At 38.9% G+C, this 25,112-nt stretch overlaps 2 protein-coding genes across 2 annotated transcripts; both read right to left on the reverse strand.

Annotated features, from left to right (window-relative positions):
* Positions 1–526: 526 nt before the first annotated feature.
* On the reverse strand, positions 527–3,413 carry LOC115963013 (acyl-coenzyme A thioesterase 13-like). Its single transcript, XM_031081901.1, has 3 exons — positions 3,081–3,413; positions 2,583–2,726; positions 527–866 (listed from the first exon to the last, which is right to left on the reverse strand). Exons 1-3 carry the CDS (start codon positions 3,264–3,266, stop codon positions 723–725), a joined length of 474 nt encoding a protein of 157 aa, XP_030937761.1. The 5' UTR covers positions 3,267–3,413; the 3' UTR covers positions 527–722.
* Positions 3,414–17,572: 14,159 nt separating this feature from the next.
* On the reverse strand, positions 17,573–18,409 carry LOC115965923. The gene has a single exon (XM_031085237.1). It carries the CDS (start codon positions 18,314–18,316, stop codon positions 17,843–17,845), a length of 474 nt encoding a protein of 157 aa, XP_030941097.1. The 5' UTR covers positions 18,317–18,409; the 3' UTR covers positions 17,573–17,842.
* Between the last annotated feature and the right edge of the window lie 6,703 nt (positions 18,410–25,112).

Below are 25,112 nucleotides of genomic sequence, written 5' to 3' on the forward strand. Positions count from 1 at the left end.
TATCATGTATAATTTCACATAATTTGATCAAATTTTTTAATTCACAACATCAGAATTTTATGGCAACAGAAGTTGTGAATCACCATGGTGCTTGTGGTGTTTTTGGGATGAGTAGCCCTGTGGCTTCTTCAAAGGTTGTTGCAGATGACAGAAAGTAATGGTTATAGGTTTGAATCATCGCACTGTGATTCAATGATCTTTAAGGCTTTGAGTTTGTGGAAACTGGTGGCAGCATTGAAGGGTAAGAGCAGATAAATAAAGGTGGCAGGAAGGGAAGTGGCCAACCTCACAAGCCACAATAAGCCCTCCACTACGAAGACCAAGTGTGAAAAGTCCAATTTTCTCATTTTTATGTTTCAAAAATTCAAGATATAACATTGAACAGATAAAAGTGTCCAGTTATGTATGGGAAGTTAAATGGAAGGACCTACAAGAGCTTTCAGAAACACAAGGGGTGTGTCAAAATTAGAGGGTTGTAATTGCATCTTACTCCAATTCAATAATTCCATGCAAGTGAACTGCCAAAAACAGGAAAGGGAACATAAAGTTTCCATATCTAACATCAGTCTAACGGGAGAACCAATTGAGCATCTCATGCATGTGACAACTGTTTTACTCATGCTATAGGCATATTCTGTCAATAAATATGAAATATACATTATTTGGTTTACAAAGGAAGACAAGTAAAAAATATTCAAATGAGCGACAAATTAGAAGCATGTTCACATCTTACTAGCAACAGGAAGGTATTTGGTATGACGGCCCTGAGCAATAATTTTGCCAGTCTCCTTCTTCCTGAACTCAACACTGACAACACCAATAGCCTTCCCAACACGTAAGACCCTAGCTTCTATCTCAATTTCCTCCTGCATTACCAAGAAAAGATGTTAGCACGAATACATTAAATACCATGCATAAATGAGTTGCTGCAAGAAAACCAAGGTTAATAATGTACTCATGGTCATTCCAGTAGTAAAGACTAGATCATGCCAGTGTATTGTTTTGGATTTGACAGTGCAAATTATATATAAGTCTTTGCAAATATGTATTACTATACACACAATTTTACTTAAGCTTAATTCTTCCTTCTACCATGTAAATACTGGAGACTTTTGTTGGAGGGGAGAATTATCAACACTGAAAGCATTAAGTTGGAAAAAGTAAGAGTAAACAGACTTGACAACTTGGCAATCACTAGTCCAGAATCACTTAAGAGGGAAATTTATTTATAAGAGAAGAAACATCAGAGAATTAAAGAAATGAATTTCCAGGGATATGTTGTGTCCCTCCGAAGGAGGGATGAAACCTTGATTGTTCTTTTGCATCCCAAATTTGCTTAAGAACATCTCTTGCCTTAGATTCTTAAGCTCGCTAGGAGATCCCTATAGCTTTTAAGAAACGAAGCTTTCATTTCAAAATCAATATCTTAAACAAGTATATGAAATAAAAGTGATTCAGACAACTTCCAATTTTAATCAATATTAGAGAACAGTTTCCACTTTTACAAATAAAGTCTTCAAATGTCAAGGAAGAAAATAGAGATAAATAAAGAGAATGGGCAAATGCCTGGTAAATCAAGTGTGATGAAGACTAAACTGAAAATAATTAGATTACTATTAATACAAATATGCATAAGATACATTTAGGGCTATAAATTATCTAAGCCGTTGTTGAACAACTTAGGCTTGACTCATGGAAAAAGCTTGTTTATGTTCATTTATTTCACAAATGAGCCAATCTCAGGTCCAAGTTTAGGTTCAACTTTTCTACTAGCCAAGCCCATACATAATAATGTGTTTGTGAAGAAGCTTGTGAGTATGAGGCTCGATTTAAATATTTATAACACTATATGTTTATATGTATACATATATAAAATAGACTTAGAAAAACTTAATATTAGTTTGTGTAAGATTGTAAATATGCTCCTAAGATATCAAATTAGTATGTGTGAGTTACTGATAATCTAATAGCTCATTTCATAGTAAAAATTATATACAATTGTTAACAATACAAGGTTGGTAAATCTAATTTTTGCAAGTTTAAAAAATGAAACAAATAATTTACTTATTAAAAAATTAGTATAGATTTGTGAAGGGATAAAAAAGTTTCACGTAATGGTGTTTACTATACATGGGAAAAGAATAAGTTAATCAAGTAGCTCATGAACAAGCTCAAGCTTGTTCAACAAAAACAAAAACAAAAACAAAAGTAAAAAAATAAAAATAAAAACAAACAAAAAAAGTTGAACATGTAATTTAGCTAGTTGAAAAGGTCAAGCTTAGCTCATGTTTGAAATAAAGTTAAATGAACAGTCCTGAACTCTTACTACTCCGTTCAGGTCGTTTATAGCCCTAGATATATTGAGGAAAAAATGGCAAACATTCAACGTAATCACCAACCAGTTTTTCTAATAAATACCCAATTGAACTTATAAAGGTTAAAAAAAAAAAAGTAGAATAGCAGAGAAGGAATTTGAATCGTTGATATCTCCATTGAAAACAAGTGTCAACCATACAAGGCTCTTTGAAACAAGTAGAATAATAAAAGACGAGATTTACAAGAACTAGAGTAGGAGATCTCACATCAGCATAAGCAGCATCCAAGTATGAAACATTAATCTCCACCGAAACTCCGGTAGCTGGAGCTCCAACACTGAATATCACAGCTGAACCAACCAAGTCCACCAGCGTTGCCGTCGCTCCACCATGTAAAAAATTACCAGCGTTCTTCACAACAACATAGTCACCAAAACAAGAAAACCCATTATCAGAAACAGTTTTCTCATAAATAAATAAAAAAAATATTATGTCCCCCACATAAAGATTAAAGAATACATATAATTGGGTTAGAATAGACCCTCCATTTTCTGTTATTGTTCCCAAATTTTTTCAGCAATCAATGGTCTATTTTTGAATAATTTTTCACATACAGAAACTAAGGTTGTACGTGTTTTGTCATACAATGAAATGGGTCGGCGTTGAATTACTCAATAACTAGAGAATGTGAATGCTATAAAGAGAGAGAGAGAGAGAGAGAGAGAGAGAGAGAGAGAAATGGGTTTTAAGAAGAAGAGTAAGAACCAGTAAACGCTGTGGGACTTTGAAGGTACAGATGAGACGACCAGGTTCAATGAGATCGACACGAAGGTCTTGCATGATGAAGCGCTCAAAGAACCTGAGAGGCAATCCATTGATCGTGGATGCGTTCTTGTCTTCATCCTCACCTCCTCCTTTCTCCAAGTATCTCCTCACCGATTCCAAATCCATTTTCCTTCAACTTTTTTGATTCAATCAATTCCAATTCGCTGGACTAATAAACTTGCTATTTTGACTTCCCTGATCAAACCAAAATCTTCCACGTCAGTATTTGTCTATATGCACCAGAAATGCGTCTACAATTTTCTCACCGCAATAAGTTTAGCAAAAAACTTTCTCACCAATAAATAATAAAAATTTAATGCTTAGAATATTTGTAATTTAAATAAGAATTTAAATTAAATCAAGTAACAATTTAACACCTAAGATATACTGTAAAAATATTATATATATATATATATATATATAGTACTTATCATAAATAACTCTTCTAGATGTTTTTCGCACTTTTTTCATTGGCGTCTCTATCATCATAGACCTGTTTGTTTTGTTTTGATTTTTTTTTTTTTCTTTTTCATATTTTCCTCCTTTTTTTTAACACCAATCATACTATATACATGATGATTTTTACAACAATTTTTTTTTTCAATGTTTTTATTAATTTTCATATAAGTCCATTATTGACATCACTTTATCACCTACCATTCACCATTTTCTATCTTCTTTTTTTTTTTTGTTGAAAAATTTCTATCTTTTTATTTTTATTTTTATATACTTAAATTATTATCATTGTAGACTTATTTATCCTTTTAGCATTTGGACCAACATAATGGCGGGAGGGATAAAAATAAGCATGCAAGAAGTATTGTGGACCCTTTAATAAACAATAAAGGGACAGCTATTCGTGGTGGATTGACTCTTGTAATCTAGACGCCAAATAGTGTTCGACGGAGGATTTCCCAAAGGCATTAACTATGATCGGCTACCGACCTAAATCAGCCCCGTCCACTTACTGAATTCCCTTGGTCATCGGTTTGCACTGGTCCTGACGTGGTACATTTCTCGATTACTGCGACTAGACCTTAGCACATCCACCAGTGAATAGGTCTTGGCCCAACGACAGTGGGCCTCAACTACCCAAACCGCCCTGGGCTGTTTTGGGTCACTTGGGCCTAAACCCTTACATATGGACCGTTCTAGGTCACTTGGTCCCAACCCTCTACAATAACGCCCCCCCCCCCCCCCCCCCCCATGATCCTATTTTCGTGAAGTGGAGATGGGATTGGGGTTTTCCTGCCCAGTGGTCAGGGATCTTTCCTTTCCTTTCCAAAAGAAATAACGGTTACTCGGGAAGACCAACGATCGATTAATTAATGTAACGGACAAGACATCTTGCTTCTTTTATGCACGTGGCAGAGTCTAAGGCATCAGACAGTCCAGATGGTCTGACGTTTCACTTATCGAGGCATACATGAAGAGACATGATGGTACACATTAATTGGTTTTGGACAGTTACAATTAATGACCCTTATTCTTATAAATAACCCCCCTCCCCCCCCCCCCCCCCCCAATTCACGTTTTTGTTTTCTTTAGTTTCTTCTAAGTTCAAAATATAGCCTTTCTCTTGTTCCCAAGCCCTTAATCTCCCTCCAAGACCATCCTCTTCTATAAGAAGTCACTCAATTAAGTCTTCTTCCCTCTAACTATCTCCTCATAACTTAGTTAGGCTTAGGCCTCGTCAATGGGCCGGGCCGGGCCGGCCCGACCCGTTTTTACTTGGCCCATGGGTCTAATGGGCTGGGCTTAACGGGCTGTTGACTAGTCAATGGGCTGGGTCGGGCCGGGCTGGATGGAAAAACCCTAGCCCATGGCCCTACCCATGGGCAATGCCCATTTGGGCTTTAGCGGGCTGGGCTAGTGAGGTGGGTTTAATGGGCTACCCATGGGCATTTTTAACAGGTCTTCAATGGGGTTATAAAAATTTAACCAAAAAAATTATAATTATATATTATTACAAACTATCAAATTGAACAATTAAATCTACTAAAAAGATTCTATTAAAAAAAATACTAAGACATACCTCTTAAAAAGGTACTAAAATAAGATTAATTAACTTTTATTGATAAGAATAAATAAGTACATTGAATTAAATATCAACTCTTAAAGGAAATATTTGAAGAATAAAATATCAATTCTTAAAGGAAATATATGAAGAATCAAATATCAACTCATTAAGGAAAGAATTTCTTCCAACCAACGGTAAGATTTTTTTTTTTTTAAAGGAATTTCTTCTATAATTGTAACTTGTAAGGAAAGAATTGGAATTTATCAAAGGAAAGAATGACTTTCTTTCTAGAGGCACAGAGGTAGGGCAACAGTCATCTTAGTAACTTTGTTTTAAAAATCAAAGCTACTAGACTAATACCAAAATATATATTTATTATGCATATTGTATCACAATCATTCCAAGTATTTAGTGGTTAGGTGTGTGGTTTTAAAGTTTTTATAATGTCTAAAGTTCAATCCCTCATCCACCCAACCGCCAAATTATTTTGTTATAAATTTTGGGCAATGAGTCAGGCTAACGGGTCGGGCTACTGGGCTGGGCTAACGGGCCGGCCCATTGGGTGCCCATGGGTAAAGAAACCAACCTATAGCCTGTCCCATTGGGCTACTGGGCTGCCCACGGGCTTCAATATTACCGGGCTGGGCTGCCCATTAGCCTGGTGGGCTAGCGGGCTACTGGGCCAGTCCATGGGTCATGAGCTATTTGATGACCCTTAGTTAGGCTCAAAGAAATGGATTTTTCTTACCTTTTGAAAACTAGAGCAGACGTAGAGTCCTTTAGAGTTAGGTTCAACATCCCTCTTGATGTTGATATATCGTATTGTCACGAGGGAGATATAGAAGACTAGAGGCTCCCCCATGTAGTATTTTACCCTTTAATGTCCATACTAGAGGGTGGGGTTAGGTTCCCAGTAGATCCCTTGTTGCTTAGAACCCTTAGCTTTTACGAACTTAGCCTTGACCAGTGTTTGCCTAATTTTTATAGGGTAGTTAACTGTGTGGGGCGTCTTAACCGATTGTATGGCCTTAACCTTACCCACCATGATATTAATTTCCTATACGCCATTTGAGGGAGTCTAAAGCATGGGTCTTACCTTCAGACTCGAAACACAATGGTTAGGTTGATATCCTGCCTCCCCAACTCCAATAAGAACTCGGCGGGTGAGTATGTGAGAGTTAGTGGAAATTGGCTGAATGGCGAGCTAACCTACCCAACCTCTCTTCACCAAATAGGTTGGTATTTTCTTTTCCCGACTCTTTGACGTACCCGAGTTGTGCTTCCCCACCCCTTCTCTCCTTTGGCTGCATTATTATTTCATGTATACATGTATTATTATTATTATTATTATTATTATTATTATTATTATTATTATTATTATTTTTAGTATCTCATTAACTCGTACCTTATCTCCAATTGTAGTTTCAAGAAATTTCAACTGGATATAAACTTAGTACGAGTTCGGGAGCTTAACTTCATTCTCCGCTTAGAAATATTTGTGCATTACAACGGGTAGTTAAGAGCTTCCCACTTGATCCTGGGCTTTGTACCTTCCTACACAAGCTACCAAGACTCGTTGAGCACTTTAACAGTCAACATCTTGCTTTTGTCGTACCTCAACATTCGGATGCTTGGATTCCTACCGCAAGGGCTTACTTCCGGTGAAGCGAGACACTTAGGTCCCTGATTGGTCAGATATGATTCTCTTGAACCCATACAAGACGGTTCGGGAGATACTGTTTTTCAAGGTTGAGCGGTACACATTCCAGTAGAAGCCCTCATTTTAGGAGACCCTACAGAGGAAGGTCTTGCCACTAAGGATCCAGCTGTCGAGGATCCAATTACTAAGGAGCCTATTCCTGAAAAGCCCATTCTACCTAACCTGATAGCAAAGATGGTCCAGAAACGCTCCATCGCTATGGATCGCTAGTTTCCAGCTGCACAATCCATAGGAGGTCAAGCTGTCGCTCGGCCCACTCCCCAACAGACTACACCTCCTACTTTCCAACAGCGAAGGAAGCGGTAAAAAGGTGCCAATGGTACTGCAACCAAGAGCAGCACTCCTACTGCCACCTAGCTCCTTACCCCAGCCTCTGGTCAGGTAACCATTCAACCGACTGGCAAAACGCCCTAAGAGACACGGCCCATGAACCAACTAGTCATAATTGGTTCTCAAGTGGCCGCTGCCTCCTCGGGCTCTACTGCTAGGTGGGAGTGCTTTTTTCACCTGGGGGACAAGGTTTTGCCCTCCAATTTATACGTTCTAACGTGGAGGAACAACTTAGGGGGGGAAAGTGTCTAACAACCTCAGGCAGGCCTTACTACTGCCTGCCAACCTGAAGCACTACTCTAGTTGCAAGGATGATGACCTCATCCTTAAACTGAAGCGACATAATATAGCAGTAAGCTTTTATTTGTTTGAACCTTTACTATTTTGTCAGTTTGGCTCGTTTTGTTATCTTTACATATATCTTTGTTTATAAGTGTTAGCAATCGGGCTAAACTGAGCCTGTCTTGTTTTGTTGTTGTCTCAGGCTGCCCAATTGACCCATGTGGTGAAGGGTCAGCTAAGGGGTACGATGGAGGAGGCTGACAAAGAGAAGGCCCTTAAGTAGGTTGCCGAGGCAAGCCTGTAGGAGAAAATGCTGGGGCTGAATGTAATGAAGCGTCGAGCAACTACTGCGGAGAAGGCATTAGAGCTGTTTGAGCAGAAAGCTAGTGATATTTAGGGGAAGCTTGAAGAGATCGAGCTTAAGCTTGCAGAGACGGCAAGCCTCCTCTCTACTTGGGACAAGGAGCTCGCAGACTTGAAGGGCATGGAGAAGGCTCGAAAGCAGACCTATAACAAAGGTTTTAGGGATGCTAAGAACTAAGCTGGTCCCATGGTCTTTTAGGCTCGAAAGTTCAAGTTCATGGAGGGATGGATGGTTGCGATTAATGCTGTTGGACTCCTTGAGAATTCCCCTTTCAGGAGCGCTAACCAAGTCCCACTGCCCAAGGACCTCGAGATCGAGAAACAAGCTCCAAAGTAGGGTGAGGATAGCAATAATGAAGATGAGGGTACAAAGAGCCCAAAGACTAGGGAGCTGTCACAGCAAATTGACTCCCATGTAGTGGTGCTCGATGATGACAACCTAAGAACCACTACTACATCAACCCTGGATGCTGCTCAACTTGTCCTCAGCTCTGATCCTCCACCTACTAATCCTCCAACTAGCCACGAAGCACCCACAATAACCCCCACAGTTCCCGAGAACTCGAGCACTTAGATTATGTTGCTTTTAGTATTTGTATTATTTTTCTTCTCCCTTTTTTTTTGTTATACTTTGGTTAATAACTCCATGTACTTGACTGACTAAATTAATACCCGTATATTGAATCTCTTTAAGTTTATCTAAGACTAATGGCTTTAAGTTTTTTTTACTTCATCTTTCATCTTTCATCTTTCTTTATCATATCCTGATGGTATGAAATGTGTTAACACCTACGCTTTACTTTCCTGAAGTGTTTAATCGTTCGGTAACATCACTGGGTATTTTGATGTTAATGCTGGAATTTGCTTAAATGTTAACGTTCGGTAACATAATAAATAATTTGATGTCAATGGCTTGTTTCTCTTAAGTGTCGCCATTCGGTAATATAGAAAATGCATTTTACATTCCCCGACCAAGCAGCGGACTTGCCATAGATTTTTCTTATTGAAGACTTAAGCTAAAAACCAGTCCTTCGTCTCGGGGATAGGTTCATTTCGATTGTTTGGTGATCAAAGACCAAGTTTATACCATGATCAATTTTGTGAACTTGGAAAATTTATCGAAGTTTCCACCGCTGTAAAAACTTGTTAAGGTTTCCACCTAGTCGGTGATCAGAGTCAATTCGAGGCCCGATTTCTGTCCTTAAATAAATTTTAATAAGGTTTACACATGGTCGGTGACCGGAGTCAGGCTGAGGCCATGCTTCTATCCTTAGAGAAATTTTAATAAGGTTTACACGTGGTCGGTGACCGGAGTCAAGTTGAGGCCATGCTTCTATCTTTAGAGAAAATTTTAGTAAATGGTAAGCAATAATATGTAAAACAACATCGGTCCTGAACTCTTCATTTAAGATTTATTTACACACTGGTTGAGATTAAAAACGTTCCATGGTTGGGGCAGAGACCGTTCTTCCATGTCTTCCAAGTAATAAGCCCCCATCCTTGCTATGGCTATCACCCGATAAGGTCCCTCCCAATTTAGGGCGAGCTTTCCTGCACTCCAGTCCTTTATGCTCCCCATGACCTTTAGTAGAATTAAGTCACCCAACATAAACTTTTTGGACTTCACTCCTATGTTATATCCCTTAGCCAGCTTCTGTTGATAATCAGCAAGTCGAACGGTCACCATGTCTCATTTTTCTTCCAATGAATCCAGCATCCCGACCAATCGAGTGTCATTATCACCTTGATCGTAGTTATCAACTCTCATGCTCAAAAAGCTAATCTCAATCGGTATCATAGCCTTTGCTCTGTACATCATAGAGAACGGAGTTTCACCTACCAACCTCTTCAGTGTAGTTTGGTATGCCCACAGAACGTTCGGTAACTCCTCGGCCCAGTTTCCCTTTGCTCCTTCTAGCCTCTTTTTCAAGCCATTTACTATTGACTTTTTCGTTGCTTCCGCTTGTCCATTGCTTTGAGGGTAAGTTGGTGGAGAATATTGATTAACTATCCCTAAATTGCTACAATACTCTCAGAAGGCTTTACTGTCAAATTGTAATCCATTATTCGAAATAAGTACCCAAGGTACCCCAAACCTTGTGACAATGTTCTTCCAAACAAATTTCTTCATGTCTACATCTTGGATACTCGCTAAAGCTTTTGCCTCCACCCATTTCGTGAAATAATCAGTAGTGACCAATACAAACCACCTATTCTCGGTAGCTCGAGGGAATGGCCCTATTATATGTAAACCCCATTGTGCAAAAGGCCAAGGACTCGTGACTGGGTTCAAATTTCCTCCTGGCTGGTGAATGATTGGGTCGTGTTTCTGACAACGGTCACACCTTTTGACATAATCCACTACATCTTTTTGCATGCTCAGCCACCAAAAACCCTGTGTCATAGCTCAGTGAGCTAAAGACCTCCCTCATGAATACCTTCCACATATTCTTACATGCAACTTAGCTAAAAGCTCGGTAACTTGTTCTAGACGAAGACAAAGTAGATAAGGTCCTCTGAACGAGCGCCAATACAACTTATTACCTTCAGACAGCCAAAAATGGGATGATCTCCTTATCTTCTCTGACTCTTTGAATTGTTGGGTTAGGATCCACTAGATAGAAAGGATATGTAGGGATCCATCTAGCTCGAGCCCAGCACCAAGGTCGACCTAATTAATATGGGTTGTTCTATGCTCGGTTGTTCTAGCAATTCCACTAAGATCATTCAGGGCACACATTAGTTTGATGACGAGGCTAAGGTTGCCAAAGAATAGGTATGACTATTTTGAATCCTTGGTATTCTGACCACACTCACTTTCTAAAAAACTGCCCGCAAAGCTTTAAACGATTTTAAGTACTGCTATATACTCCCCTTGCCTCAAAGCTCCCCTCTACTTGGCTCACCACCAAATTTGAGTCTGAGAATATCTCCACCTCTTCTGCCCCAAGTTGTTGGGCAATCTTGATGCCAAAAATGAAGGCTTCATACTCGGCCTCGTTATTGGAGGCACGGAAACCCAGCCTCAATGATTTTTCCAATCAAACTCCTTCAGGGGATATCATTACCATCTCGACTCTCGATCCTCTTGTATTAGATGCCCCATCCACGTATATGCACCACCTCTTGGACATGACCTGGCTTACCTTAACAGAGATCTTTGACTTGGGGGTGAAATCAGCAATGAAATTTGCCAACACCTGACCCTTTATAGCGCTCCGAGGTTTATACCGTATGTCAAACATTCCCAGCCTGGTTCCCTACTTAGCTATCCTTCTAGTAAAATCTGACCTCCTTAAAAGAGACTGGAAGGAGTGCTTAGTAAGAACCCATACAATATGTGCTTGGAAATAATGCGGTAGCTTCCTTATAGCATGCACAAGAGCTAACGCCACTTTTTCTAGCAACAAATATTTGGTTTTAGTGTCCACCAACATTTTACTAAGGTAATATATATTGGCCTTTGAATCCCCTCCTGATGTCTTAACAAAACCAAGCTCACGCTGTGGTTGGAAATTGCTAGGTACATGTACCAATCTTCCACGGGGTTTGGTCAAGACAAGACAAAAGGAATCGTCAAATAAGACTTCAAGTTTTTGAACACTGCATCACATTCCTCCGTCCACTAAAAGCCCTTCCACTTCTTTAATAGCTAAAAGAAGGGTTTGCATCTGTCCACCGATCTTAAAACGAATCTATTCAAAGCAGCAACCATCCCTGTGAGCTTCTACACTTAGTGGGGGGTTTGAGTTGTTGAATGGTCTTAATTTGGTCGGGGTTGACTTCTATTCCCCGCGTAGTTATCATATAACCTAGAAACTTTCCTAACCCCACGCCGAAAGTGCATTTGTCTGCATTGAGGCGTAACTTATGTTGTCTCAATATTTTGAACACTTCCACCAAGTTAAGGACTTGCTTCACCTCTCTTTTGCTCTTCACAACCATGTCATCAATATAGACTTTCATTGTTTCGCTGATCTGGCCTTGGAACATTCTGGTCATCATTTGCTAGTACGTTGCCCCTGCATTTTTTAATTCGAAAGGCATCATCGTATAATGATAGTTACCCTTGGGAGATATAAAGGAAGTTTTTTCTTGATACTCGGTTGCTAGAGCGATCTGATGGTAGCCCTGAAGAGCATCTAGGAAACTCATCCTCTGGTGTTCAATTGTAGCATCCACAAATTGATCTATTTTTGGTACACGGAAGGAGTCCTTTGGGCACGCTCGGTTAAGATCGGTAAAATCAACACAAACCCTCCACTTACCATTCTTACTTTTAACCACAACTGTATTGGACAACCATTCGGAAAAGAAAACCTCTTTAATAGCCCCTGCTTGCTTCAACTTCTTCACTTCCACTTTTACTGCTTCCACATGAGGTTTTGCCCATCTCCTGGGTTTCTACTTCTTCGGTGTGACTGAAGGATTAACATTCAACCGATGTGTAATAAAGGTCGGCTCCACCCCCGACACTTCATATGGGTTCCATGTAAATACGTCTAAATTCTGCACCAACTCTAAGAGGATCTCTACCTGATCTTCTAATTGCATATTTTTTCCTACCCTAAAGTACCTATCAATGTAAGGTAAAATTTGTACCCAAATTAATTCCTCCGCACTATTTACCCTCGAGTTACTCTCGACATCCTGTAATTGCTATAACTGTTCGATTCCAACCTGATTCTTTTGCTTGTTCTCATGGTTTATGGCAACTACGAGGCACTATCTTGCTGCCTTTTGGTCGACGCACACCACTGCCATCCCATTCTCAAACGGAAATTAGATCTTCTAATGCAACGTAGAAGGTATTGCCCCCATAACATGAATCCAGGGTTGCCCCAAGATCGCAGTATACAGTGAGAAAGAAATAACTACAATAAAGTTCACTTCAACCTCTTTTCCTTCAGTCACTACGGGGAGTTTTATTTGTCCCTCGGGTATTACCACTTTCCTGTCAAACCCAACCAAAGGGGTGTCATATTTACTCAAATCATCCTATCTCAATCCCAACCCCTTGTAAAGGTTAGGGCACATGATCTTCACTCCACTACCTTGGTCCACTAACACTCTCTTAACTAGGAATCCCTCGATCCTCGAGGTCACCACCAAAGCGACGTCATGTGGTTGAGATGTTCCCTCTAAGTCTTCTTCCCTGAACATGATCGGGACCGAGGTTTTTCTAGGCCTCTTCTCTGGTCGACTCATAATGTCTACCTCTGGTGGGGTCACAACATTCAACACGCCCTTCCGATGACTTATGCTAACTCCCCTAGAGACTGCGTGAACGACCTCAATGATTCTAAGGGGTGGTGGTGGCTCAACTCCCCAAGCTTTGGCCCTTATTCACCCCTTCTTGACTAACCAGAAATTCCTTAAGATGCCTCGCTTTCACCAGCTACTCCAAGTGTGACCTTTTTCTCTATGATATGTGCAATATAAACTCTAATTTCTCCTCATGGGATCCTCGCCCATCTTGCCTGGCCATAAAAAATAAGGCTCATTCTTGATGAGTTTGAGAATCTTATAGACGAGTTCTTTGAATGTCACATTAATCCTCTTGGCATGTTGTGCTGAACCTTTCCCGGTGGTTCTTGACTCCCTCTTAGTACTCTGCTGGAACTTCTCTGGGTGATACTCCTTGAGATATTGTGATGGGGTCGGGGCTTTGCCTTTGCCCTACAATTAGTCGTCTTCCAGTTTCTTATACTCCTCAATCCTTCTCATCAGCTGATGCATGTCTTCGAGAGGTCGCATGGTTAGCGAATCTCTCAACGCTAACTTCTTAAGGAGACCCATTTGGAAGGTGTTGGCTGCTACTTGTTCATTTCCCCCTCCTATCTCATTATATAACTCCCAGTACCTGTTTGTATAAGACCGAAGGGTTTCACCACTCCTCATCCTCATGGATAACAAAGAACCTATTGGCTGAGGAACTTTATTGCATGTTATAAATCTGGCTCCAAATGCTTGCATCGGGCCCCAAAGTTTCAGATAGACCCCTTCCTCAGACCATTAAACCACCTCATTGTTGTTGGCCTGAGGCTGGACAGGAACACCTTAACATCAACCCATCATTATGAGAATAAAGTGACATCATTTGTATATAGTGACTCACATGCTCCATCAGGTCGGTTTTTCCATCATAGATGGTGAACAGAGGCCACGTGAACCGTCTCAGCATTTTCGTACGCTCAATCTCATTGGAGAACGGTGATCAAGCAGCTCTCCTCAATGCTCGGCTCATTGCAACCAGAGTGGCATTATAGTGTCTGTGCCTTTCACGATGGGGAGACTCGTGATAACGTTCCATAGTTTCACGGGATCTGTCTCTTGATCGACGTGAGCGACTACCCCGAGATGACTCCCCGACAATGTAGTTGTGATCATTAAATGAATCCTCCCGATCTCTTCGGTGGTGTCAGCCTTTCAGCTCAATTTCTAGATCATTAACATGCTTCTGTAAATTCTCCAATTCCTGAACCCGATCGCGGCAACGAGATCACTCGGGAACATAAGATACAGTTCTTTCACCCTGTGAAGACCCCTCATCAAACTCTACCCTTATCTAGTGCTCATCTTGCATATACTGCTGCTCCCTTCTATACTCCCTTTCTAGCCTCCTACGACCCCTTGATGAGGCCCTTGAGTAATTTCCTCTGCTAGAACCTTCTCTGACAAGTGATCCCTCCATAGTCGGACAATATCAGACTAGTTCAAAGCCCCAAAAATGAGTAGAATCCTTACAGACGATGCCAATTGTGAGCACTAGAAACCCTTCTTGTAATCATGTTTGGACCCCCAATTAATTTATACGTGGGAAGTATCTCGATCCTATAGGTTAGGCCTTTTAACATAGCCTAGATCACCCTAACCAACTCTCACTCCCAATACCCTCTCATTGATTCTCCCTATTCCCTTGTGTTTCCTAGTGTTTCACTCTCAGTCTCTCCCTTTCCCAATTGTTCCAACCCCCAGCTTTGTGTGCTTCAGTCCCTTATATAGCCTCCTCTTAGTGGGGTTGAAATGATTACCTTTCGCTGGTTTCCATGCAATCCCACTTTCATCTCTAATTCGTAGAATAGTCATATCCTATGAAGATTCTCTCGAAACTTGTTCCAAACGCCAAATAGTGTTTGGAAACGGATTTCCCAAAGGCATTAACTATGATTGGCTATCGACCTAAATCAACCCCGTCCACTCGCTGAATTCTTTTGGTCATCGGTTTGCACTGGTCCCGACGTGGTACATTTTTCCCAATCGTTGTGACTAGATGTTAACACATCCACTAGTGAACTAGTCTTGGCCCAACGACAGTTGGCCTCGGCTACCCGAACTACCCTGGGTCACCTGGGTCGTTCTGGGTCACTTGGGCCTAAACCCCTACATATAGGCCATTCTAGGTCACTTGGGCCTGACCCCTACAATTACATATACTATCTCATCTTCAAATTTCTTGATTTGTCCTATCTTGATACATACATACATACATATATATATATATATATATATATATATATATATATAACATTCTTTTCTTTTTCCACAATTATTCACTAACCAAACAGGAAGTCAACAAAAGGATCACATTCAAACTTAAAAGAAAAGAATTAAGAACTTGATATTTTGAACTATGCATAATCAACGAACAAAATTACTAACTTGGACGTGGAGTAGATCAGTACCCTATGCATATAATGAATTTTAATTTCAGGATTTTTAAAATCCATTGTAACTTTGTAAGTTTCAATTGCAAATATCATATAAAATACAGTAAATTAGCTCAGTTTATTTATTAAGGGGTGGTTCAGTCTATCCCTACTTATTCTATGAGTGTTTTTCGTCTCCCTATTGGTTTGCTCAAGGACATTGAAGCCATGATTCGGAAGTTTTGGTGGGTTTGTTTGGAAAACTCTAGGAAAATTCATTGGGTTCGGTGGGAGACTCTTTGTTCCTCAAAATCGGTTGGTGGTATGGGTTTTAGGGACCTTCGAATGTTCAATGATGCTATGATAGGAAAGCAAGTTTGGCGTTTGTTTCATGATAGGAATTCTTTGGTCTTTAAGGTATTTCGAGCTAAATATTTTCTGTCTGGTAATATCTTTGATGCTAAAGAATCTCCTAGATGTTCCTTCGCTTGGAGGAGTATTTTGCAAGCCCGAGAGGGGGTTTTGAGGGGTGCTCGTTGGCGGATGGGCAATGGGAAAGATATATCTATTTGGCAGCATTGTTGGCTTCTGTCTGCTAGTAGTGGCTGTGTGATTTCACCCCAGCGGGACCAGTCCCTTTAGGTGGTCAGTGACTTGTTTCTGCTCGGAACTAGGAGGTGGGATGAGGAATTATTAGATTGTAATTTTTATTCGTGGGAGGTTGAGATAATTAAGGGTATTTATGTAAGTCAGGTAGTGGATACGGATATGCTGGTTTGGCCCTTGACACCTAATGGTATGTATTCGGTTCGGAGTGCTTATCGGCTGTACAGTGAACTTAGTAGACAAGCTTTGCCAAGTTCTTTGACTGGGGAGGGAGACAAAGGGCTATGGAACGGTATTTGGAAACTCCGGGTTCCTTCGAAGGTTCGTCATTTTCTTTGGAGAGTGGTCCGTGATGCACTGCCTACAAAGATTAATCTGTTGAAGCGGAGTGTAGTGGTTGATGGTGTGTGTGAGCTTTGCCGTGAGTCTAATGATGATACTCTTCATGCTTTGTGGCTATGTGATACGGTGAAGGCCATTTGGATGTCTAATCAGAGTTTCTCTTTTCTGCATTCCAAGCATTTTTCTAGTTTTACCGATGCTCTCTTGCTTTTGCGTAAGGAGGCTTCTCCTAGGTTGGTGGAGCATTTTGTTATGGTTGCATGGTGCATTTGGGAGCGCCGAAACAGGGTAAGGTTGGGGCAGAAAGCTTGGGGGATTGGGGAGGTGTGTCGGCATGCTTCTGATCTATTGAAAGAATTCCATGATGTGCATAAAAAGGTTCCCCGGTTGGCTGTCTGCAGTAGTGATTCTCGGTGGAAACCCCCGGCTTCTGGTTTGTATAAAATAAATTTTGATGGAGCTTTATTTGAGGAGCAGGCTTGTGCAGGGCTCGGTGTGGTAATAAGGGATTTAGCAGGATTGATCATTGGTGCTTTAAGCCAAAAAATTAGATACCCTGGTTTTGTGGACATGGTGGAGGCTCTTGCTGCTAGTCGGGCCGTTGTTTTTGCCAAGGAGCTGTGTCTTCAGTCTATCGTGGTGGAGGGTGATTCCTTACGGGTTATTCAAGCTTTAATTGATGATAGGCCTTCGAGGACTATGTTTGGTAATGTTATTGCTAATATACATAGTTTAGTTTCTAACGTTGATTGTAGTTTTTGTCATGTTAAGAGAGAGGGAAATAAACTTGCTCATGCCCTCACTCGTAGAGCAGTTGCATTTGCTGATTCTGATATGTGGTTAGAAGAGCTACCACGTGATTTGGAGGATATTTTTTAGTTTGATTTGCATTAATAAATGTTCTTACCAGTTTCTCAAAAAAAAAAAAAAAAGGATCGATGAAAAACAATTATAACTCACAAAATAGCCTTCCAATTTTTTTTTTTAAATGACTTGGCATTGGTTAAAAGAGCTTGTAAGTTGTAACTCAATTGTATTATATCCGATTATCCCTCGAACTTGTAAAAAAAAAAAAATAGCATGACTTGGACTTTGAAAAGAAAGAAAAGAAAAAGGTCGATGACTTGTGCCCCTTTTGTGGGGGTTAATCAGGTTCAATCTATCCTTTCTATTTGTGCTTACCAAACAAAATAAAATGTTTTACTGTAGGAACCGTCTGCGTTGCAAATTCCAAATTTGCCATGCTTTGAAAGTAAAGATTGGAAAATTTTGCTCTTGTATGCAGATATGAAATAATTTACAGTATTTCTATACAACAAAGAAGTGTCAATCTGTATAATATAATGCAAATCCATTAGAAATTACTGTCACTCTGACTGATCTGAGCTGATCAGTTGCGAAGGAAAAACAACTTTTTCAAAGCTTTCAAAACTACAACCATGTTGGTTCTTTTACTTGTTTTAGACATCTTCAAGGCCTGAAGACAGAAAAACTCTACAAACTCTTTGGTTGCACCAACTTCAGACTTGTAATCCAATCCACCCCCCCTTGAAAATCTCTCAGCTTCTTTCTTGTTGCCTATGGAAGACTCCCTTTGTAGCTCCTCATTGAAGTCCTCCCACAACATGTCCATTTTCTCCTCTGGTGACTCTAAGTTTGGAGCATCATTCTCAGACTTTGTCTTGCTTTCTACATGGGAAAAGTTATTCCTAGAAAAACCTTCCCCTCTACCATAATCTTCATCAAGATTATAATCTGGATAAACTAGAGAAGTAACACGCCACAACGATGGGGAAATTATAAAGTGAGGAATGGGGTTGGCACTGACTTTTGGGAAACTGAAATCTTCTGTGACTGTAAGCATAGTTTTAATTGTTGGTTGTTGGATAAGCTTTTTGTAGAGAGAAAAAGTGTTTTGCTAAATGAAGGCCTAGTGAGTACCTTTTTTTTTTTTTTTTTTTTTTTGAGGAACACCTTGTGAGTACCTTATTGTGTTTGATTGCCCTTGTATTTATATACGTAGAAGAAGGGGCACAAGCGAAGCATCATAATGAAAATTTGGTCATCTTGGCCAGCGCCGGATTGTTCGGAGGACTATACGATAATGAGTGATGTCTTTAGGTCAATTGGAATTGAATGTTGAAAGTTACAGATTGATAACCCCCAGAGCCTCTGGTTGGCATAAAAGAAAATTTAGTGGTTGGTGTAGAGCCCCCATTAACACCTCCTCATCCATACCAAGGTTAGCATCCTCATTTTGCTTGACATATAGTTGCTTGTGTTTTACTTCTACTAACTACCAAGTACTAACTCTTTCATTGTTTCCACTTTGCATATGTAGCTCCCTTGTGGTGGAGAAATTATTCAATATGTCTAAAAGGACCACATCAACAATGTCTAGTCGTTCTCTCACTCAATAAAATATTGACACATCAAAAAAAGACAACAACAAAAAAAAAAAGTAAGATGCTAAGTTACAAGGTCAATCACACCATTAAATAAAAAATAAAAAGATTTTTCATCTCTTTGGTGAGAGCAAATCCTCTGCACCACAAAAAGAAAAAAAAAATCAAGATCTTTGTGATGGAAAAATGCATGTGTGCAGCGGAAAATTAATGGATCTACTTCATTCGAAAATGATAATATGCACTAGGTAAATTTCAGAATACAAGAACAAGAAAGTGTACCTTGGTGTGGTGAATTTCAAAACAAAGATTGTAAACTCTTGGGAATACTTTTAATCTTCACTCCAATTCCACTAACGCCCAAGATGTGTGATCTCTCAATCAGTTATATGAATTTGTTCAAGAGAGAATTAGAGAGTGTCCAACACTCACATACACCATTCATGTAAGTTGTTCATTCCAAAATTTTGTATGTTTCTCTCTTTATAACTGATTATCTAATTGGGCTAGCCTTTTGGGCCTTTCCAATTGGGGTCTAGTATGTGGCTTGGAGTGGGACCAAAAGAGACTAATAAGACACTAGCTCCAATGGGCCTTGAGCTTTTCTGTCAATTCTTGACAAGCCCAAAGTTACCATTAACTATATTTAATGCCACTATATAAATATAGTTGCACTCTAGGTCTTATCTATAAATTATATCTCAAGACTTTATTGTACATGCAACTCTTTCATAAAATATTCGTAGTAATACAAAGTCTTAAATATAGACTGCCACTTTGTAGATTATTACATCTTAATCCTTAAGTACCCGATTTAATTCTTTTAAGTTATTCATCATATATTTATGAAATCCAATTTCATAAATATATACTTTAGTAATTTCTTACCAAAGTGGTTAGGCCTAACTTTCTGAATAACAAACCCATTAAACTTATCTCAAGAGAATATTTTGTATCTCCATTAAGAGACTATAAATTCCATCTTGAGAATACATGTTCCATCAACACTAAATGTGGCTGTTCAACGTACTGAGGTTTTGACCGTTACTTTAGATCTCACTCCTGATATATCAAAGCAACCTACACTTTATGATCAAGTCCATTATTCTTTCAGGATTAAGAGTTCATGTAAATATAAATCGTGAGATTTATTATTCATTTGATAGTCGTTAGGAGAATAATAAATCTTACAGCGGTCCAGTTCGATATGTCTTAACTCTTAAAACATATCAACATATCAACTAGAAGTCTTCACTTCCATGATCAAGACAAATCATCGTAGTTGATATGTTATAGTCTTCGCAGATGAAATGCCCAATTTCATCACCGACTACGAACTAAAATTTTGAGTTTACAAAGAACTTGTGACTTATATCTTCTGTGACTAAATCACATAAATCACATACTATGCATCTCATGGACTATATGATAATGTCCGAATATTCATGTTACCATTATTTCAGATAATAATAAAACAAATTTATTAATCATAATATTAAGTCATATATAATGTCATACTTAATATCATACATATCATCATACAATAGGATTTAAAGGCACTAATCCTAACACTTTGTGCCCAATCAAATGACCGTTGTTGCCTTCGTAGCCTTGAATTTGAAGCGGGTGCACTAGCCAACACGGGTATGCTTCTAAATGAGAAGAGCATGTCCATGATTAGCCATGGTTTTTTATTAAATGAGACTATAGTTTTGGAAATGATAGCTTTGTGAAAGTAATGCTATAGCTACAAAATAATTTTTGTGATTTTTTTTTATAAATTACTGATGTGACATTGCTTCAAAGCAAACTTTTATTAGAATGTCATAAAATATTTTTTGAAAAATCCCAATTAACAAAAATTGTCCCTATCACATCACATCCTCTCTCTCTCTCTCTCTCTCTCTCTCTCTCTCTCTCTGAACTTTGCATCTTTGATGAAGAATACTCACCCAAATCCACATCAGCCATTTGATTTGTTCGATCCAATTAATGACTCAGACTAATCTATGTGTTGAGAAACCGATCCAATCAGTCGAGTCAAGTTTAATAACACAGATCTTATGAGATATCTCTCTCACAACATATGAGACTCACAAATGTTATAAGAGAGATTTCTTATAAAACCATCTTATAAGAATAAAAGACACCATTATGAAGAAGAAAAAGATTGAGTGAAATTTTTGTTTTTGTTTTTTTTTTTTTTTTTGAGAGAGAGAAAGAGAGAGAGAGAGAGAGAGAGAGAGTGAAAAGTTAGAAGTAGAACAACAATACATAAGAAGAAAAAAAGCCGTGAGTGAAAAGTCCTACAAGGAACAACAAATAGAAGTGAGATGAGAAAGTAAATCACGTGCAGTAGTGGGAAATGGAAAAGTGGGTTAATAGGAACCTTCTTGGAAGGTTCATTGCTCACAAATAACCAAACTTGTTTGTTTATTTACCAAACCATAACCAATTGCTTTTTTAGTAAATATATAACTAAGGACTTTGTTAACAGGTGTCGGCCAGCACCTGTTAATGAACCAATTGTGATTAATTTATGATCTATCACAAATCCCACATGCATAGGAAATCGGCAAAGTTTTATTTTTCAGCTGTGTTTTATCACAAAATGATTTGACTTTCTCCATCTAAACTGACACACATTCAATACATATTCAGTTTTTTTTCACATCCCTAAAATAGCGTGAATAATTTATTTTAAATTTTATCACATTAACGGATGTTGTGCAGCACCCGTTAACAACACCCTATAACTAACAATTTGATCACTTTATTTGATTTTTTTTTTTTAAATATAGAAAAATTGTCATATTAAATTTATCAATTCATACTACTTCTTCCATCCCAATTTATTTGTCATGTTTGAAAAGTCAAATTTTTTAAGGGAACATCATTTATTGTCTTGTCTGCCTTATAAAAATTTATAAGTTTATAAAACTACCTTTAAATAAATTTGTCAGTTTTTTTTTTTTTTTTAAAGAGTTATTTTTAATGAGGCAACTAAAGAGATACCCCAATTAGATTGATTTTTTAAAATATTTGTTAGTTTTCTTTTCAAATAGTTTTGAAAATAAAGTAGTGGTATAATTGGAACATTAGTAAATTAATGACTTTTATTTTTAGAAACAAGACAATATTTTGGGACATCCCAAAATGTAATAGAGGACAAACAAACTGAGACGACGGGAGTATTATTTAGGATTAATTAACAAAAACACACACGCATATATATATATATATATATATATGAAAGCTCAATTAGTGTATAAAACAATATGAACGTTTAGACCCCCAATTAACAAATTACCAATTCAAGCTTAATATCAAACAATTAATGTGCGGAATATGAACAAAAACTTAAAACAGAATTGATAAACAATCTAAACCAAATAAAAGAACATCCATTGCAGAAATTAAATGGAAAAGATTAAGGGAAGAGAGATGCAAATACAAGGACAACACACGATGTGTTATTGAAGAGGAAACTGAAGCCCTAGGCGTAAAACCTCTCCGCCGCCCTCCAAGCGGTAAACAATCCACTAAAGCATGTAGTTGGGATACATGAACAGCAGAAGACCCTCCAAGTCTAATCTACCCAATGTACCTAAGCCCTCCAAGCTCCTACTCCAACGAGGTTACGCCGAACCTATTTCTTCTTTAGCTTACCGGATTCCGCTACTTGACCATAGCATCAACCAATATGAAATTGGTCCCTTCTTAATTGCTTCCCAAACACCAAATGGCCTTTTAACAGATATGGGTATGGTGAGAAAAAGTTTTGGTAATGTACCTCTCATGGATTTGACAATGGAGAGGAAGAGAGAGTAGAGGAATTTAAAGAGTCTCTATGTGAAGATTATGGATGAATCAATCTTGTTTCTCTCTAGGGTTTCTCTCTCAAAATTCTCTCTGGAAGTTCTCAGAATATCGTGGGTATAAGAATATATATATATAGTAGGGTGAGAAGGAATGTGAAAAGTCAGTTTTTCCTAAACAGGGTGGTCTGGCGACTTGACCTCGTGACTGGGTTGAGTTGCGAGTTCAAGCCGCGAGCTAATGGCCTGGCCAGTCTAGGACTTTTGTCCTGTAGTGCAACAGCTGGCATGACTTTTCAGCTCCCCTGCATGCTCCACACGTGTGCTAACTTTGGCGACTTGACAGTCGCGAGTCACCCACAAGTCTAGCCGCGAGTCTCTGCATCCTTGCACAATCTTGAGCATTTCTTCACACTTTCTCACTCACTACCCTTACATGATTCCCACCTAAATACAAGGTTACTAATTGATAAAATACAAGCAAATTTGGCATGGAATAAAGCTAACAAGATGGTTGATAAAATTCAACTTGACAATCTCCTCTTTTGGCTATTCCGTGACGAGTTGGGAACAGTTGAACAAAACTCACTCACACCTAACTCTAGAATCTGATAAGCTCTTGAATCATATGAAAAAAAATCTCTTAAAACATAACAACACGGTATCATCATTGTATGCAGAAAAACTAGTAATTGTATATGAGACAAGCACAATGCAATCAAGCAAAATGGAATGAGAAATAAACCATGGCTTGACCAAACAAGCAATCACTATAAAATAGTGACCACAATGCTCATTCACACTTAGAATGAACATCCGGACATACAAGCTAAAAAACTCAATGCAAATCACTTGCATACCCAACACTCAACCACTGCATAATACATAAAGTATATGCATTTAGGAACAAAATCCTACAAGGGCACAAGAGTGAAAATACTTGAAGAAAATGCATAACATTTAGCTAGAAGTATTGGCAACAGAACATAAAGGCTGCATAGCATGGTACAAACCATAAAAGCCTACAAAATAGCATATGGAAACAAACCCTAAAAGCTTACAAAAGCAACATGAGCACAAACTACCATTTACAAGTTCCATAAAATACTAAAATAGCATAAGCTAATAAGAAGCAAAATGTTAAACAGAAATATTGAACATAGGTCTGCTTGCTGAAATCTCCCCCTTTGATAGTCTTCTCCCCCTTTGATCAAGTTATTTCTCCCCCTTTCATTGTTCTCCCCCTATGAACATCATCTCCCCCTTTTACTATGCACACTTCCTTTTGTGTTGCTCTCCCCCTTTCAATAAGCTCTCCCCCTTTTTGGCACAAATAACTAAAGGTTGTCCTCTAACTTTTGCTAAATAGCATCTAACTGATTCTCCATGGTCGTGAGTCGCAATTGAACTTGATTGTTGGTGGAGTAGATAAGTCTTTCAATTCTGACAATGTACATATGAAGATTTTCAAACAAAAGACCAACCTATCAGCTTGAGGACCAGAATGTTCTGGCTGATTGCTAGTCGGCTGTAACTCAGGGGTGACAGGAAAGATAGTCGCGGTATGCACAGGTGTATCTGACCCATGAGCAGATGTTGTAGCAGGAGACATGTGTTCACTCTTTGGTTTTTGAGAGGAGTGACTCTTGCTAACTTGGAGAGTTATCATGGATATTGGTTGAGGACGGTTGATCATTTTTCCATCTGATGGGGGATTGACACCTTCAAGAAGTATGATCTTCATCATGAGACTACAAAACGGAATACATGCTCATGTTGCTGATCGAGCCGTTGTCTTCCCAATGGTCTAGAAGATATGGGCACAGATATCAATCGGGGCTCCTGTAATAAGATCACATAGGAATTGAGCTCTTCCAAGATTGATGAAAGTAGTGTTGGACAACGGGTAGAGATTGGAGAACATGATCAGCTTCAGTGTGGTCAACTCAAGAGCAAACTTTGCAGTGTTTATAGATGTGCCTTTACTAGAGACTTCATGATCAGGCCCAAGAACTTGCAGAATGTCTTGAACCTTGGGAGTTCGATCATCAAAAGGGGTGAGATCTACATTCTCAGGTCTAGTGATGCGAAGGACCTTGGCTATGTAGTTCGGATTGATGGAAAACTCTTTTCCTCTTACCCAGCATTTTAACTCAACTCCAATGTATCTCGCATTTGAGAAGAATTCCTTAACCAACTCTTCCATCGGGTCTTTGAAATTCCCGAACAGATTGGCTCAATCTTTAGCTTCAAAGATTCTAGGGATAAAAGTTGTCCCCAAAGTGTCAAACTTTACCACTCGTTCCGCTATGGGAGTAGCATCTTCAAAAATGCTTGAGTGAGTCTGTGAATCGAGAGGAGTTATGAACCTCTCACAGTTTGAGTCTTTAGACGACTAAGATGAGAGACAAGTTTGTTTAGCAATAGGGGATGATGA

Source organism: Quercus lobata, chromosome 10 (genome assembly GCF_001633185.2).
Source record: "Quercus lobata isolate SW786 chromosome 10, ValleyOak3.0 Primary Assembly, whole genome shotgun sequence".
NCBI classification, from domain to species: Eukaryota; Viridiplantae; Streptophyta; class Magnoliopsida; order Fagales; family Fagaceae; genus Quercus; species Quercus lobata.